Consider the following 14,858-nt stretch of genomic DNA (forward strand, 5'->3'; position numbering starts at 1 on the left):
AAGGTGATCAGGTTGTCCCACATGGGGCTCACGGTCTGCATCCCCATTTGACAGATGAGGTCACTGAGGCACAGAGAAGTTAAGTGGCTTGCCTAAGGTCACACAGCTGACAAGTGGTAGAGCAGGGATTTGAACTCATGACCTCTGACTCCCAAGCCCGGGCTCCTTCCACTGAGCCACGCTGCTTCTCTAACGTAAGAGAATTGAGAGATACCCATTCATTGCCCACCACGAGATGAGTCCTACCAACTGCTCTTCAAGAAACGCCTCCTCCCCCTTTCCTCTCCATCAATCAATCAATCAATCGTATTTATTGAGCGCTTACTGTGTGCAGAGCACTGTACTAAGCGCTTGGGAAGTACAAGTTGGCAACATATAGAGACGGTCCCTACCCAACAGTGGGTTCACAGTCTCCATCCAAACGGCTTCCGCGTTAATCCAGTCTCTCCTCCTCTCCCTCCTGGATTCCTGCATCAGCCTCCTCGCTGACCTCCCAGCCTCCTGTCTCTCCCCACTCCTGTCCATATTTCACTCCGCTGCCCCGCCCTGTATATGTTTGTATGTATTTATTACTCTATTTTATTTGTACATATTTATTCTATTTTGTTAATATGTTTTGTTTTGTTGTCTGTCTCCCCCTTATAGACCGTGAGCCACTGTTGGGTAGGGACTGTCTCTAGATGTTGCCAACTTGTACTTCCCAAGCGCTTAGTGCAGTGCTCTGCACACAGTAAGCGCTCAATAAATACGATTGAATGAATGAGTGAATGAATGCCCGGATTGTTTTTTCCGCAAAAACGATCGGGATATGGCATCCTGCTCCTCAAAAATCTCCAGTGGCTGCCTGTCAACCTACGAATCAAGCAAAAACTCGTCACTCTGGGCTTCAAGGCCGTCCATCCCCTCGCCCCCTCCTCCCTCACCTCCCTTCTCTCCTTCTCCATCCCAGCTCACCTCCTCCAGGAGGCCTTCCCACACTGAGCCTCCTTTTCCTCAGCTCCCCCTCCCCACCCTCATCACCCTTGTTCTACCCCCCTCCCCGCCCCAAGCAATAGTGCATATAGGTACATAATTATAATTACATTTATTTATATTAATGATGTGTATCTATAATTCTATCTATATTAACACGATTGAAGCCTGTTTACCTGTTTAGATGCCTGTCTCCCCCCTTCTAGACTGTGAGCCCGTTGTGGGCAGGGATTGTCTCTGTTGCTGAACTGTACTTTCCAAGCACTTAGTACAGTGCTCTGCACACAGCAATTGCTCAATAAATACAGTTGAATGAATGAATATGATAAAACAATAGACATGATCCCTGCTCATAACAAGCTAACAGTCTAGAAGGCGAGACAGACATTGAAAAATCAAGAAATAATATACATGTACAGATGTGTTCCAAAGCCACATTTATTGCATTTAGCACCTCTTAATAATAATAATGATGATTGTATTTGTTAAGCGCTTATTATGAGCCAGGAACTGGTCTAAGCGCCGGGGTGGATACAAGCTAATCGAGTTGGACATAGTCCCTGTGCCACACAGGGCTCACTGTCTTAATCCTCATTTTACAGAAGAAGTCACTGAGGCACGGAGAAGTGAAGTGACTCGGCCGAGGTCACACAGGAGGCGAGTGGCAGAGCCGAGATTAGAATCCAGATAATAGTAATAATAATGGCATTTATTAAGCGCTTACTATGTGCAAAGCACTGTTCTAAGCGTTGGGGAGGTTACACAGTGATCAGGTTGTCCCACGGGGGGCTCACAGTCTTAATCCCCATTTTACAGATGAGGTAACTGAGGCCCACAGAAGTGAAGTGACTTGCCCAAAGTCACACAGCTGACAATGGGTGGAGCCGGGACTTGAACCCATGACTTCTGATTCCCAAGCCCGGGCTCTTTCCACTGAGCCACACTGCTTCTCACTCCCAGGCCCGAGCTCTCTTGCAGTAGGCCCCGCAGAAGGGCATCCCCACTGAGCGCTCTTTCAGCAGTGTGGCCTCACGGATAGCGGCTGCTCCTGGGAGGCAGAAGGCCCTGGGTTCTAGTCCTGGCTCCGCTGCTCAGCTGCTGTGTGACCGTGGGCACGTCACTTCACTTCTCTGGGCCTCAGTTCCCTCATCTGTAAAATGGGGATTGAGACTGTGAGCCCCATGGAGGACAGGAAATGTGTCCAACCCGATTTGCTTGTATCCACCCCAGCGCTTAGTACAGTGGCTGGCACAGAGTAAGCCCTTAACAAATACCATAATCATTCCTCCTTCTCCTCCTTTCCTCCTCCTCTCCTCTCCTTCTTCTCTTTTCCTACTCCCCATTCTTCTCTTTTCCTCCTCCTCCTCCTTTTCCTCTTCCTCCTCTTTTCCTCCTCCTCCTCCATCTTTCCTCTTCCTCCTCCTCTTTTCCTCCTCCTCCTCCTTTCCTCCTCCTCCTCCTTTTCCTCCTCCTCCTCCATCTTTTCTACCTCCTCCTCCTCTCCTCCTCTTTTCCTCCTCCTTCTTCTCCTCCTCTTTTCCTCTTCCTTCTTGTCTTTTCCTCCTTTTTCCTGATCCTCTTTTCCTCCTCCTCCTCCTTTTCCTCCTCCTCCTCCTCTTTTCCTCCTCCTCCTCCATCTTCTCTTCTACCTCCTCCTTTTCTTTTCCTCCTCCTCCTCCTACTTCTTTTTCCTCCTCCTCCTCCTCTTTTCCTCCTTCTCCTCTTTTCCTCCTCCTTCTCCCCTTTTCCTCCTCCTCCTCCTCCTCTTTTCCTCCTACTTCTTCTCCTCTTTTCCTCTTCCCCCTCCTCTTTTCCTCCTCCTCCTCCTCCTCCTCTTTTCCTCCTACTTCTTCTCCTCTTTTCCTCTTCCCCCTCCTCTTTTCCTCCTCCTCCTCCTCCTCTTTTCCTCCTACTTCTTCTCCTCTTTTCCTCTTCCCCCTCCTCTTTTCCTCCTTCTCCTCTTTTCCTCCTCCTTCTCCCCTTTTCCTCCTCCTCCTCTTTTCCTCCTACTTCTTCTCCTCCTCTTTTCCTCTTCCCCCTTCTTCTCCTCTTTTCCTCCTCCTTCTCTTTTCCTCCTCCTCCTTCTCCCCTCTTCCTCCTCCTCCTCCATCTTCTCTTCTCCCTCCTCCTCCTCCTCCTCATTAAGCGGCCGTCCAAATGCCCTGAGCCGGGTCCCCTTTTTGGTTCTTCTTCTTGAGGGCCCCGGCGGTGGGGCTGAGGTCCCGGGCTCCGTGGGCATAGGGGCAGGACTGGGCGGGCAGAGGGCAGCCGTCCGGGTGATGGAGGAAGAACCAGCACAGGCGGGTCTTGAAGGCGTCGGCGCGGAGTCTGTGCTTGGCTTCCGGACGTCTCTTGGCCTCCGGCTTCCCTTCCCTCCAGTCGCGAAGACGAACTTGGCCGGCAACGACTGTGGTCGGAGACACACCCGAGCAACGGTATGTAACAATACACCAACATGTATCACCTGTCTACATGTTTTGACACCTGTCTACGTGTTTTGTTTTGTTGTCTGTCTCCCCCTTCTAGACGGTGAGCCCGTTGTTGGGTAGGGACCGTCTCTAGATGTTGCCGACTTGAACTTCCCAAGCGCTCAGTACAGTGCTCTGCACACAGTAAGTGCTCAATAAATACGATTGAATGAATGAATGAATGCGTTGAGCGCTTACTCTGTGCAGAGCGCTCTACGACATAGCAGACCCAATCCCGGCCCATAACAACCTTACGGTTCATTCTTTCAGACTGTGAGCCCACTGTTGGGTAGGGACTGTTTCTATATGTTGCCAACTTGTACTTCCCAAGCGCTTAGTACAGTGCTCTGCACACAGTAAGCACTCAATAAATACAATTGATTGATTGATTCAGGCGTATTTATTGAGCACTTACTGTGTGTGGAGCACTGAATTAACCGCTTGGGATGGAACAATACAACAGTAAGCAGACACATTCCCTACCCACAACGAGCTTACCTTCCTTCCTTCAAGGCCCTACTGAGAGCTCACCTCCTCCAGGAGGCCTTCCCACACTGAGCCCCTTCCTTCCTCTCCCCCTCGCCCCCCTCTCCATCCCCCCATCTTACCTCCTTCCCTTCCCCACAGCACCTGTATATATGGATATATGTTTGTACATATTTATTACTCTATGTATTTAACTTGTACATATCTATTCTATTTATTTTAGTTTGTTAGTATGTTTGGTTTTGTTCTCTGTCTCCCCCTTTTAGACTGTGAGCCCGCTGTTGGGTAGGGACTGTCTCTATCTGTTACCAAGCGCTCAATAAATACGACTGATGATGATGATGATGATGATGAGCTTACAGTCTAGCGGGGGGAGACAGACTTTAATAATAATAATAATAATGATAATAATAATAATAGCATTTGTTAAGCGCTTCTAAGCACTGGTGGGGGATACAAGGTAATCAGGTTGTCCCACGTGGGGCTCACGGTCTTCATCCCCAGTTTACAGATGAGGGAACTGAGGCCCAGAGAATAATCACAATAATAATGATAATGGCATTTATTAAGCACTTACTATGTGCAAAGCACTGTTCTAAGTGCTGGGGAGGTTACAAGGTAACCAGGTTGACCCCCGGGTGGCTCAAAGTCTTAATCCCCATTTTACAGATGAGGTAACTGAGGCCCAGAGAGGTGAAGTGACTTGCCCAAAGTCACCCAGCTGACAAGTGGTGGAGCCGGGGATTAGAACCCATGACCTCTGGCTCCCAAGCCCGGGCTCTTTCCACTGAGCCACGCTGCTTCTCTATAGAATCAATCAATCAATCGTATTTATTGAGCGCTTACTGTGTGCAAAGCACTGTACTAAGCGCTTGGGAAGTACAAGTTGGCAACATATAGAGACGGTCCCTACCCAACAGTGGGCTCACAGTCTAAAAGGGGGAGACAGAGAACAAAACCAAACGTACTAACAAAATAAAATGAATTGAATAGATAGGTACAAGTAAAATAAATAAAGAAATAAATAGAGTAATAAATATGTACAAACATATATACCTATATATATATATATATATATATATATATATATGTATATACCTATATATATCTCTCTATATATATTTATATATATATATTTGTCATTTATTGATTTCTGTTCTATATATCTCTATATATAGATATATATATAGGTATATATATATATATCTATATATAGAGATATATAGAACAGAAATCAATAAATGACAAATAAGGACATAAGTGGTGTGGGGCTGGGAGGAGGGATGAATAAGTAATGTCGTGGATTGATTAATTATTGGTGCTGATTTTATGCTAGAATTACCCCCTTAAAGAGACTTTTCGTAGGGAGTTGGTCCATTGGGAAGTAGAATATTCAGAAATCAGTCAGTCGTATTCACTGAGAGCTTACTGTGTACGGGGCACTGGACTATGAGAGACATGGCTAAGAATAATAATATGAATCGATCGACGGTATTTACTGCGTGCTAACTATGCGCAGAGCGCTGTACTAAGCGCTTGGAGGGGACAAGAGAATGAAGCCGGAAGACATGTCCCCTGCCTTCCAGTCTAGAGGGGAAGACAGACCTGAATGGAAAGAAATGAATCACGTATATGGATGTTAAGTGCTCTGGGGTTGAGGAATTTTGATGTGCGTGTAATTTTCTTTATTTATGTTAATGCCTGATTACTTGTTTTGATGTGTCTATGTGATATATATTAGATGTGAGAAGCAGCGTGGCTTAATTGAAAGAGCCCGGGCTTGGGAGTCAGAGGTCGTGGGTTCTAATCCCGGCTCCACCACTTAATAATAATAATAATGATGGCATTTGTTAATAATAATAATAATAATAATAATAATAATAATAATAATAATAATGTTGGTATTTGTTAAGCGCTTACTATGTGCAAGGCACTGTTCTAAGTGCTGGGATAGATACAAGGTAATCAGGTTGTCCCACGAGGGGCTCACAGTCTTCATCCCCATTTTACAGATGAGGGAACTGAGGCCCAGAGAAGTGAAGTGACTTGCCCAGAGTCACACAGCTGACAAGTGGCGGAGCCGGGATTTGAACCCACGGTCTCTGACTCCAAAGCCCGGGCTCTTTCCACTGAGCCTGTGCAAAGCACTGTTCTAAGCACTGGGGAGGATGCAATCAATCAATCAATCGTATTTGTTGAGCGCTTACTGTGTGCAGAGCACTGTACTAAGCGCTTGGGAAGTCCAAGTTGGCAACATATAGAGATGGTCCCTAACCAACAGTGGGCTCACAGTCTAAAAGTCTAAAAGGGCACCGTAGTGAGCGCTTAATAGATGCCACCGTTATCATTAAACACTTGTCAGCTGGGTGACTTTGGGCAAGTCATTTAACTTCTCTGGGCCTCAGTAACCTCATCTGCAAAATGGGGATGAAGCCTGTGAGCCCCACATGGGACAACCCGATTACCTTGTATCTCTCCCAGCGCTTAGAACAGTGCTCGACACATAGTGTTTAACAAACACCAACGTTATTATTGTTATTATTATATATCTATCATTCTATTTATTTACATGAATGCCTGTTTACCTGTTTTGATGTGTATATACCTATAATTCTATTTATTTATATTGATGCCTGTTTACTTGCTTTGATGTGTACATATCTATTATATTCATTTATTCTAGACTGCGAGCCCACTGTTGGGTAGGGACCGTCTCTATATGTTGCCAACTTGGACTTCCCAAGTGCTTAGTACAGTGCTCTGCACACAGTAAGTGCTCAATAAATACGATTGAATGAATGAATGAATGAATACTGATGCCTGTTTAATTGTTTTGAGGTGTATATATCTATAATTCTACTTATTTATATTAATGCCTGTTTACTTGTTTTGATGTGTATATGCCTATAATTCTATTCATTTATATTGGTGCCTGTTTAATTGTTTTGATGTGCATATATCTACAATTCTATTTATTTATATTAATGCCTGTTTACTTGTTTTGACGTGCATATATCTATAATTCTATTTATTCATGTTAATGCCTGTTTACTTGTTTTGATGTGTACATACCTATAATTCTATTTATTTATATCGATGCCTGTTTACTTGTTTTGATGTGTACATATCTGTACATGTGTACACTGAGCAGCGTGGCTCAGTAGGAAAGAGCCCGGGCTTTGGAGTCAGAGATCATGGGTTCAAATCCCGGCTCCGCCAATTGTCAGCTGTGTGACTTTGGGCAAGTCACTTAACTTCTCTGGGCCTCAGTTACCTCATCTGGAAAATGGGGATTAAATCTGTGAGCCCCATGAGGGACAACCTGATCACCTTGTAACCTCCCCAGTGCTTAGAACAGTGCTTTGCACATAGTAAGCACTTAATAAATGCCATTATTATTATTATTATATCTATTCTATTCATTTACACTGATGCCTGTTTAATTGTTTTGATGTGTATATATATATATAATTCTATTTATTTATATTAATGCTTGTTTACTTGTTTCAATGTGTATATATCTATAATTCTATTCATTTATATAGGTGCCTGTTTGTTTTGATGTGCATATATCTATAATTCTATTCATTTATATTGGTGCCTGTTTACTGGTTTTGATGTGCATATATCTATAATTCTATTTATTTATATTAATGCCTATTTACTTGTTTTGATGTGCATATATCTATAATCCTATTTATTTATGTTAATGCCTGCTTACTTGTTTTGATGTGTATATATTTATAATTCCATTCATTTATATTGATGCCTGTTTACTTGTTTTGATGTGTAGATATCTATTCTATTCATTTATACTGATGCCTGTTTAATTGTTTTGAGGTGCATATATACCTATAATTCTATTTATTTATATTAATGCTTGTTTACTTGTTTTGATGTGTATATACCTATAATTCTATTCATTTATATTGGTGCCTGTTTACTTGTTTTGATGTGCATATATCTAAAATTCTATTTATTTATGTTCATGCCTGTTCACTTGTTTTGATGTGTATATATCTATAATTCTATTCATTTACATCGATGCCTGTTTACTTGATGTGTACATATCTATTCTGTTCATTTATACTGATGCCTGTTTAATCGTTTTGATGTGCATATATCTATAATTCTATTCATTTATATTAATGCCTGTTTACTTGTTTTGATGTGTATATACCTATAATTCTATTCATTTATATTGACGCCTGTTTAATTCTTTTGATGTGCATATATCTCTAATTCTGTTTATTTAATTAATGCCTGTTTACTTGTTTTGATGGACATATCTCTATAATTCTACTTATTTATATCAATGCCTGTTCACTTGATTTGATGTGTAGATATTTATAATTCCATTCATTTATATCGATGCCTGTTGACTTGTTTGGATGTCTATATACCTATAATTCTATTCATTTATATTGATGCCTGTTTAATTCCTTTGATGTGCATATATCTCTAATTCTGTTTATTTATATTAATGCCTGTTTACTTGTTTTGATGGGCATATCTCTATAATTCTACTTATTTATATCAATGCCTGTTCACTTGATTTGATGTGTAGATATTTATAATTCCATTCATTTATATCGATGCCTGTTGACTTGTTTGGATGTCTACCTATAATTCTATTCATTTATATTGATGCCTGTTTAATTCTTTTGATGTGCATATATCTCTAATTCTGTTTATTTATATTAATGCCTGTTTACTTGTTTTGATGGGCATATCTCTATAATTCTACTTATTTATATCAATGCCTGTTCACTTGATTTGATGTGTAGATATTTATAATTCCATTCATTTATACCGATGCCTGTTGACTCGTTTGGATGTCCGCCTTCCCCCTCCTAGACCGTGAGCCCGGCGTGGGCAGGGACGGTCTCTCTTGATTGCCGCAGTGTACGCTCCAAGCGCTTAGCACAGCGCTCCGCACACAGGAAGCGCTCAGTAAATACTGAGTAGGGACCGTCTCTATATGTTGCCAATTTGTACTTCCCAAGCGCTTAGTACAGTGCTCTGCACATAGTAAGCGCTCAATAAATACGATTGATGGTTGATGATGATGATAAATACGACTGAACGAATGGGTGAAGGAGCAAACCGCAGAAGCGGGAGGAGAGGAGAGGAGGGCTGAGTCAGGGAAGGCCTCCCGGAGGAGACGGGCCTTACCTTCAAATACCTGATGGTTGTTCTTGAGGAGCGTCTGCAGGCCGCCACACTCGCTCTTCAACCTCCGCAGGGTCTCCCTGTCCAGCTGCCCGGCAACGGTGGCCAACGGAAGGCTTTCTGTAGCCAAAAGGGGAATTTGGGGGGTTCGACATCGGGGTCCCCCAAAGAAAGCCCCGCAGAGTAGGTGGTAGAAGGGAAGCTACTACATAATCAATCAATCGACGCAGTTCTTTGCACATAGTAAGCGCTTAATAAATGCCATTATTATGGAGAGCTTCCCGTGGGCCGGGCACTGTGGCTTCGGGGAAAGAGCCCGGGCTTGGGAGCCAGAGGTCGTGGGTTCTAATCCCGGCTCTGCCACTTAATAATAATAATAATGATGATGGCATTTGTTAAGCGCTTACTATGCGCAAAGCACTGTTCTAAGTGCTGGGGGGGATGCAAGGTGATCAGGTTGCCCCGCGTGGGGCTCACAGTCGTCATCCCCATTCTACAGAGGAGGGAACTGAGGCTCCGAGAAGCTAAGTGACTTGCCCAAGGTCACACGGCAGGTGTGGCGGAGCCGGGATTCGAACCCATGACCTCTGACTCCAAAGTCCGTGCTCTTTCCACTGAGCCACGCTGCACTTGTCGGCTGTGTGACTTTGGGCGACACTTAACTTCTCTGGGCCTCAGGGACCTCATCGGGAAAATGGGGATTAAGAATGGGAGCCCCATGTGGTACAGGGGCTGTGTCCAACCTTGTAATAATAATAATAATGATAATGATGATAATGATGATGATGATGATGATGATGATGATAATAATAATAATAATAATAATAATAATAATAATAATGGCATTTATGGGGATGAAGACTGTGAGCCCAGTGTGGGACAACCTAATCACCTTGTATTCCCCCCCGCCCCACCCAGCACTTAGAACAGTGCATTGCACATAGAAAGCGCTTAACAAATACCATCATTATTATTATTATTATTAGAGAAGCAGCGTGGCTCAGTGGAAGGAGCCCGGGCTTGGGAGTCAGAGGTCATGGGTTCAAATTCTGGCTCCACCAATTGTCAGCTGTGTGACTTTGGGCAAGTCACTTCACTTCTCTGGGCCTCAGTTCCCTCATCTGGAAAATGGGGATGAAGACTGTGAGCCCCCCATGGGACGACCTGATCACCTTTTAACCTCCCCAGCGCTTAGAACAGTGCTTTGCACATAGTAAGCGCTTAATAAATGCCAACATTATTATTATTATTATTATTATTATTACAAGGTTGGACATAGCCCCTGTACCACATGGGACTCACATTCTAAATCCCCATTTTCCAGATGAGGGAACTGAGGCCCAGAGAAGTTAGAGAAGCAGCATGGCTCAGTGAAAAGAGCCCGGGCTTGGGAGTCAGAGGATGTGGGTTCTAATCCTGGCTCTACCACTTGACAGCTGTGTGACCTTGGTAAAGCCATTTCACTTCTCCGGGCCTCAGTTCCCTCATCTGTAAAATGGGGATGAAGACTGGAAGCCCCACGCGGGACAACCCGATGACCGGGTATCTACCCCAGTGCTTGGAACAGTGCTTGGCACATAGTAAGCGCTTCACAAATACCATCATTATCATTATTTCTCCTCCTCCCCTCCCCATCGACCCCCTACCCCCCGCCCCCTTCCCCTCTCCACAGCACTTGCATATTTGTACATATTTATTACTCTATTTTCTTTGTGCATATTTACTACCCAATTTTCTTTGTACATATTTACTACTCTATTTTATTAATGATAAAAATAATAATAATAATAATAATGGCATCTATTAAGCACTTACTATGTGCAATGCACTGTTCTAAGTGCTGGGGAGGTTACAAGGTGATCAGGTTGTCCCATGAGGGGCTCACAGTCTTCATCCCCATTTTCCAGATGAGGTCACTGAGGCACAGAGAAGTGAAGTGACTGGCCCAAAGTCACAAAGCTGACAATTGGCGGAGCCGGGATTTGAACCCATGACCTCTGACTCCAAAGCCTGGGCTCTTTCCACTGAGTCACGCTGCTTCAAGGTGTGTATATAGCTATACACACATTATCTATCTATATATGTATATATCTATATATGCATATATATCTATATATGTGTGTGTATGTATATATAGATATATATCTACATATAGATAGATATAGATCTATATCTCCATATCTACACATATATCTATCTGTATATGTATATATAGACATATATCTATATCTACATACATATATGTGTGTGTGTATATATATATACATATATGTAGATAGATATATGTGTATATATACACACACACATATATAGATAGATATATGGTATATATATACACACACACATATATAGATAGATATATGTGTATATACACACACACACACACACACATATATAGATAGATATATGTACATATGTGTGTGTGTGTGTGTGTGTATATATATATATACACACACATATATACATATATATATTCATTCAATTGTATTTCTTGAGCACTTACTGTGTGCAGAGCACTGTACTAAGCGCTTGGGAAGTACAAGTTGGAAACATATAGAGACAGTCCCTACCCAACAGTGGGCTCACAGTCTAGAAGACTGTGTGTATAGCCGTATAGCTATATATATAGCTATAATTCTATTTATTCTGACGGTTTTGACTCCCGTTTCCTTGTTTTGTTGTCGGTCTCCCCCTTCTAGACTGTGAGCCCGTTGTTGGGTCGGGACCGTCTCTATCTGTTGCCGACTAAGCGTTTAGTCCGCACCCGGCGAGCGCTCCATCAATCCGATGGACCAGATGAATGGAAGCGAAGGGGGGGGGAAGGAGGCGTCCGTCCATCCGTCTGCCGCCGCCGCCGCCCTCTCACCTCCTGGATCCTTTTAGACTGTGAGCCCACTGTTGGGCAGGGACCGTCTCTATATGTTGCCAATGTGTACTTCCCAAGCGCTTAGTCCAGTGCTCCGCACACAGTAAGCGCTCAATAAATACGATTGATGATGATGATCCCAGGCATGGGAAAGGCCCTCTCACCTCCTGGATCCCAGGTGTGGGCAGGTCCGGTCCCGGAGGGGTGTGCGGGGGGGGGCGGCTCCCGGGCCAGCAGCAAGCCGGCCACGCGCAGGACCACGGCGGCCGCCAGCTCCCGGGGCAGCGAGGCGCAGTTGCGGACGCGCTGCTCCTTGTCCCGGGGCCGGAAGCCGGGGGCCCAGGCCGCGGCCCCGGGGGTGGGCTCGGCCGGCGGGCGGGCCGCAGCGGGAGTCGAGGGGGGCCGAGGACCGCGGCCCCGATGGGAGAAGCCCCGCGCCCGGGCCCCGTCCGCCGCCTCTTCCTCCGAGGTCGCGTACGTACGTGAGCGGCCGATGAGGCAGACCTGCACGGAGGGCGAGAAGGCGGCGTCGGACGGCGGATGGCCCAAGACCCTCGGACGCGCGGCCTTCGGCAGTCACAGGTCGTGGGTTCGAATCCCGGCTCCGCCACGGGCCTGCTGGGTGACTTGGGGCCACTCACTTCTCTTATGTTGCCAACTTGGACTTCCCAAGCGCTTAGGACAGTGCTCTGCGCACAGTAAGCGCTCAATAAATACACTGAATGAATGATGGAATGAATCATTCATTCTCAGTCTCCTTCGCGGGCTCCTCCTCCCCCTCCCATCCCCTTACTGAAGGGGTTCCTCAAGATGGAGAGGAAAGGGCAGACCTTGGGTCAGTTCTCGGTCCCCTTCTGTTCTCGATCTACACTCACTCCCTCGGTGACCTCATTCGCTCCCACGGCTTCAACTATCATCTCTACGCTGATGACACCCAGATCTCCATCTCTGCCCCTGCTCTCTCTCCCTCCCTTCAGGCTCGCATCTCCTCCTGCCTTCAGGACATCTCCATCTGGATGTCCGCCCGCCACCTAAAGCTCAACATGTCGAAGACTGAGCTCCTTGTCTTCCCTCCCAAACCCTGCCCTCTCCCTGACTTTCCCATCACTGTGGACGGCACTACCATCCTTCCCGTCTCACAAGCCCGCAACCTTGGTGTCATCCTCGACTCCGCTCTCTCGTTCACCCCTCACATCCAATCCGTCACCAAAGCCTGCCGGTCTCACCTCTGCAACATCACCAAGATCCGCACTTTCCTCTCCATCCAAACCGCTACCTTGCTGGTTCAATTATCCCGACCGGAATACTGCATCAGCCTCCTCTCTGATGTCCCATCCTCCTGTCTCTCCCCACTTCAGTCTATACTTCACTCTGCTGCCCCGATTATCTTTGTGCAGAAATACTCTGGGCATGTTCCTCCCTTCCTCAAAAATCTCCAGTGGCTATCTTTCAACCTACAAATCAAGCAAAAACTCCTCACTCTCGGCTTCAAGGCTGTCCATCCCCTCGCCCAATCCTACCTCCCCTCCCTTCTGTCCTTCTCCAGCCCAACCCGCACCCTCCGCTCCTCTCCGCCGCTAATCTCCTCACCGTTAGGCCTCGTTCTCGCCTGTCCCGCCATCGACCCCCAGCCCACGTCCTCCCCCTGGCCTGGAATGCCCCCAATCCCTCTGCCCATCCGCCAAGCTAGCTCTCTTCCTCCCTTCAAAGCCCTACTGAGAGCTCACCTCCTCCAGGAGGCCTTCCCACATTGAGCCCCCTTTTCCCTCTCCTCCTCCCATCACCCCCACTCCCTCCTTTTGCCCTACCCCCTTCTCCTCCCCACAGATACTGTATATATTTATACAGTTTTACTCTATTTATTTTACTTGTACATATTTATTACTCTATTTTATTAATGACAAGTATATAGTTATAATTCTACTTATTCTGATCGTACTGATGCCCGTTTACTTGTTTTATTCTGTTGTCTGTCTCCCCCTTCTAGACTGTGAGCCCACTGTTGGGTAGGGACCATCTCTATATGTTGACAATTTGTACTTCCCAAGCGCACTTTAGTACAGTGCTCTGCACACAGTAAGCGCTCAATGAATATGACTGACTGAATGAATGACCTTGTATCTACTCCAGTGCTCAGAACATTGCTTGGCACCTAGTAAGCGCTTAACAAATAACCTAGTTATTATTATTATTCTCTGTGCCTCGGTTACCTCATCTGTAAAATGGGGATGAAGACTGTGAGCCCCACATGGGACAACCTGATTACCTTGTATCTCCCCCAGCTCTAAGAACGGTGCTTGGCACCTAGTAAGAGCTTAAAAAGCACCATCATTATTCTTATTATTTCAGATTCTGTAACAGGATTGCCGCTTGCCACCGAGACCAGAAATCCGAACAACTGATGGATCGGTGGCATTTACTCTATTTATTTATCTATTTTACTTGTACATATTTATTCTACTTATTTTATTTTCTTAATATGTTACGTTTTGTTCTCTGTCTCCCCCTTCTAGACTGTGAGCCCGCTGTTGGGCAGGGACCGTCTCTGTATGTTGCCAACTTGGACTTCCCAAGCGCTTAGTACAGTGCTCTGCGCACAGTAAGTGCTCAGAGAAGCAGCGTGGCTCAATGGAAAGAGCCCAGGCTTTGGAGTCACAGGTCATGGGTTCAAATCCTGACTCCACCAATTGTCAGCTGTGTGACGTTGGGCAAGTCACTTCACTTCTCTGGCCTCAGTTACCTCATCTGTAAAATGAGGATTAAGACCGTGAGCCCCCCATGGGACAACCTGATCACCTTGTAACCTCCCCAGCGCTTAGAACAGTGCTTTGCACGTAGTAAGCGCTTAATAAATGCCATCATTATTATAATAAATACGATTGAATGAATGAAGT

The 14,858-nt window shown here is 45.3% G+C and overlaps 1 protein-coding gene across 1 annotated transcript in view; it reads right to left on the minus strand.

Annotated features, from left to right (window-relative positions):
* Positions 1–3,072: 3,072 nt before the first annotated feature.
* Positions 3,073–14,858, minus strand: part of TRMT44 (tRNA methyltransferase 44 homolog) — a 36,886-nt gene continuing 25,100 nt past the window's right edge. Inside the window, exons 9-11 of the mRNA XM_038744848.1 lie at positions 12,129–12,468; positions 9,102–9,218; positions 3,073–3,379 (exon numbers count right to left, since the gene is read on the minus strand). Of these exons, the coding sequence (XP_038600776.1) occupies positions 3,114–3,379; positions 9,102–9,218; positions 12,129–12,468 (723 nt within the window). The 3' untranslated portion in view covers positions 3,073–3,113. The remainder of the gene's footprint in view (positions 3,380–9,101; positions 9,219–12,128; positions 12,469–14,858) is intronic.

Source organism: Tachyglossus aculeatus, chromosome 4 (assembly GCF_015852505.1).
Source record: "Tachyglossus aculeatus isolate mTacAcu1 chromosome 4, mTacAcu1.pri, whole genome shotgun sequence".
NCBI classification, from domain to species: Eukaryota; Metazoa; Chordata; class Mammalia; order Monotremata; family Tachyglossidae; genus Tachyglossus; species Tachyglossus aculeatus.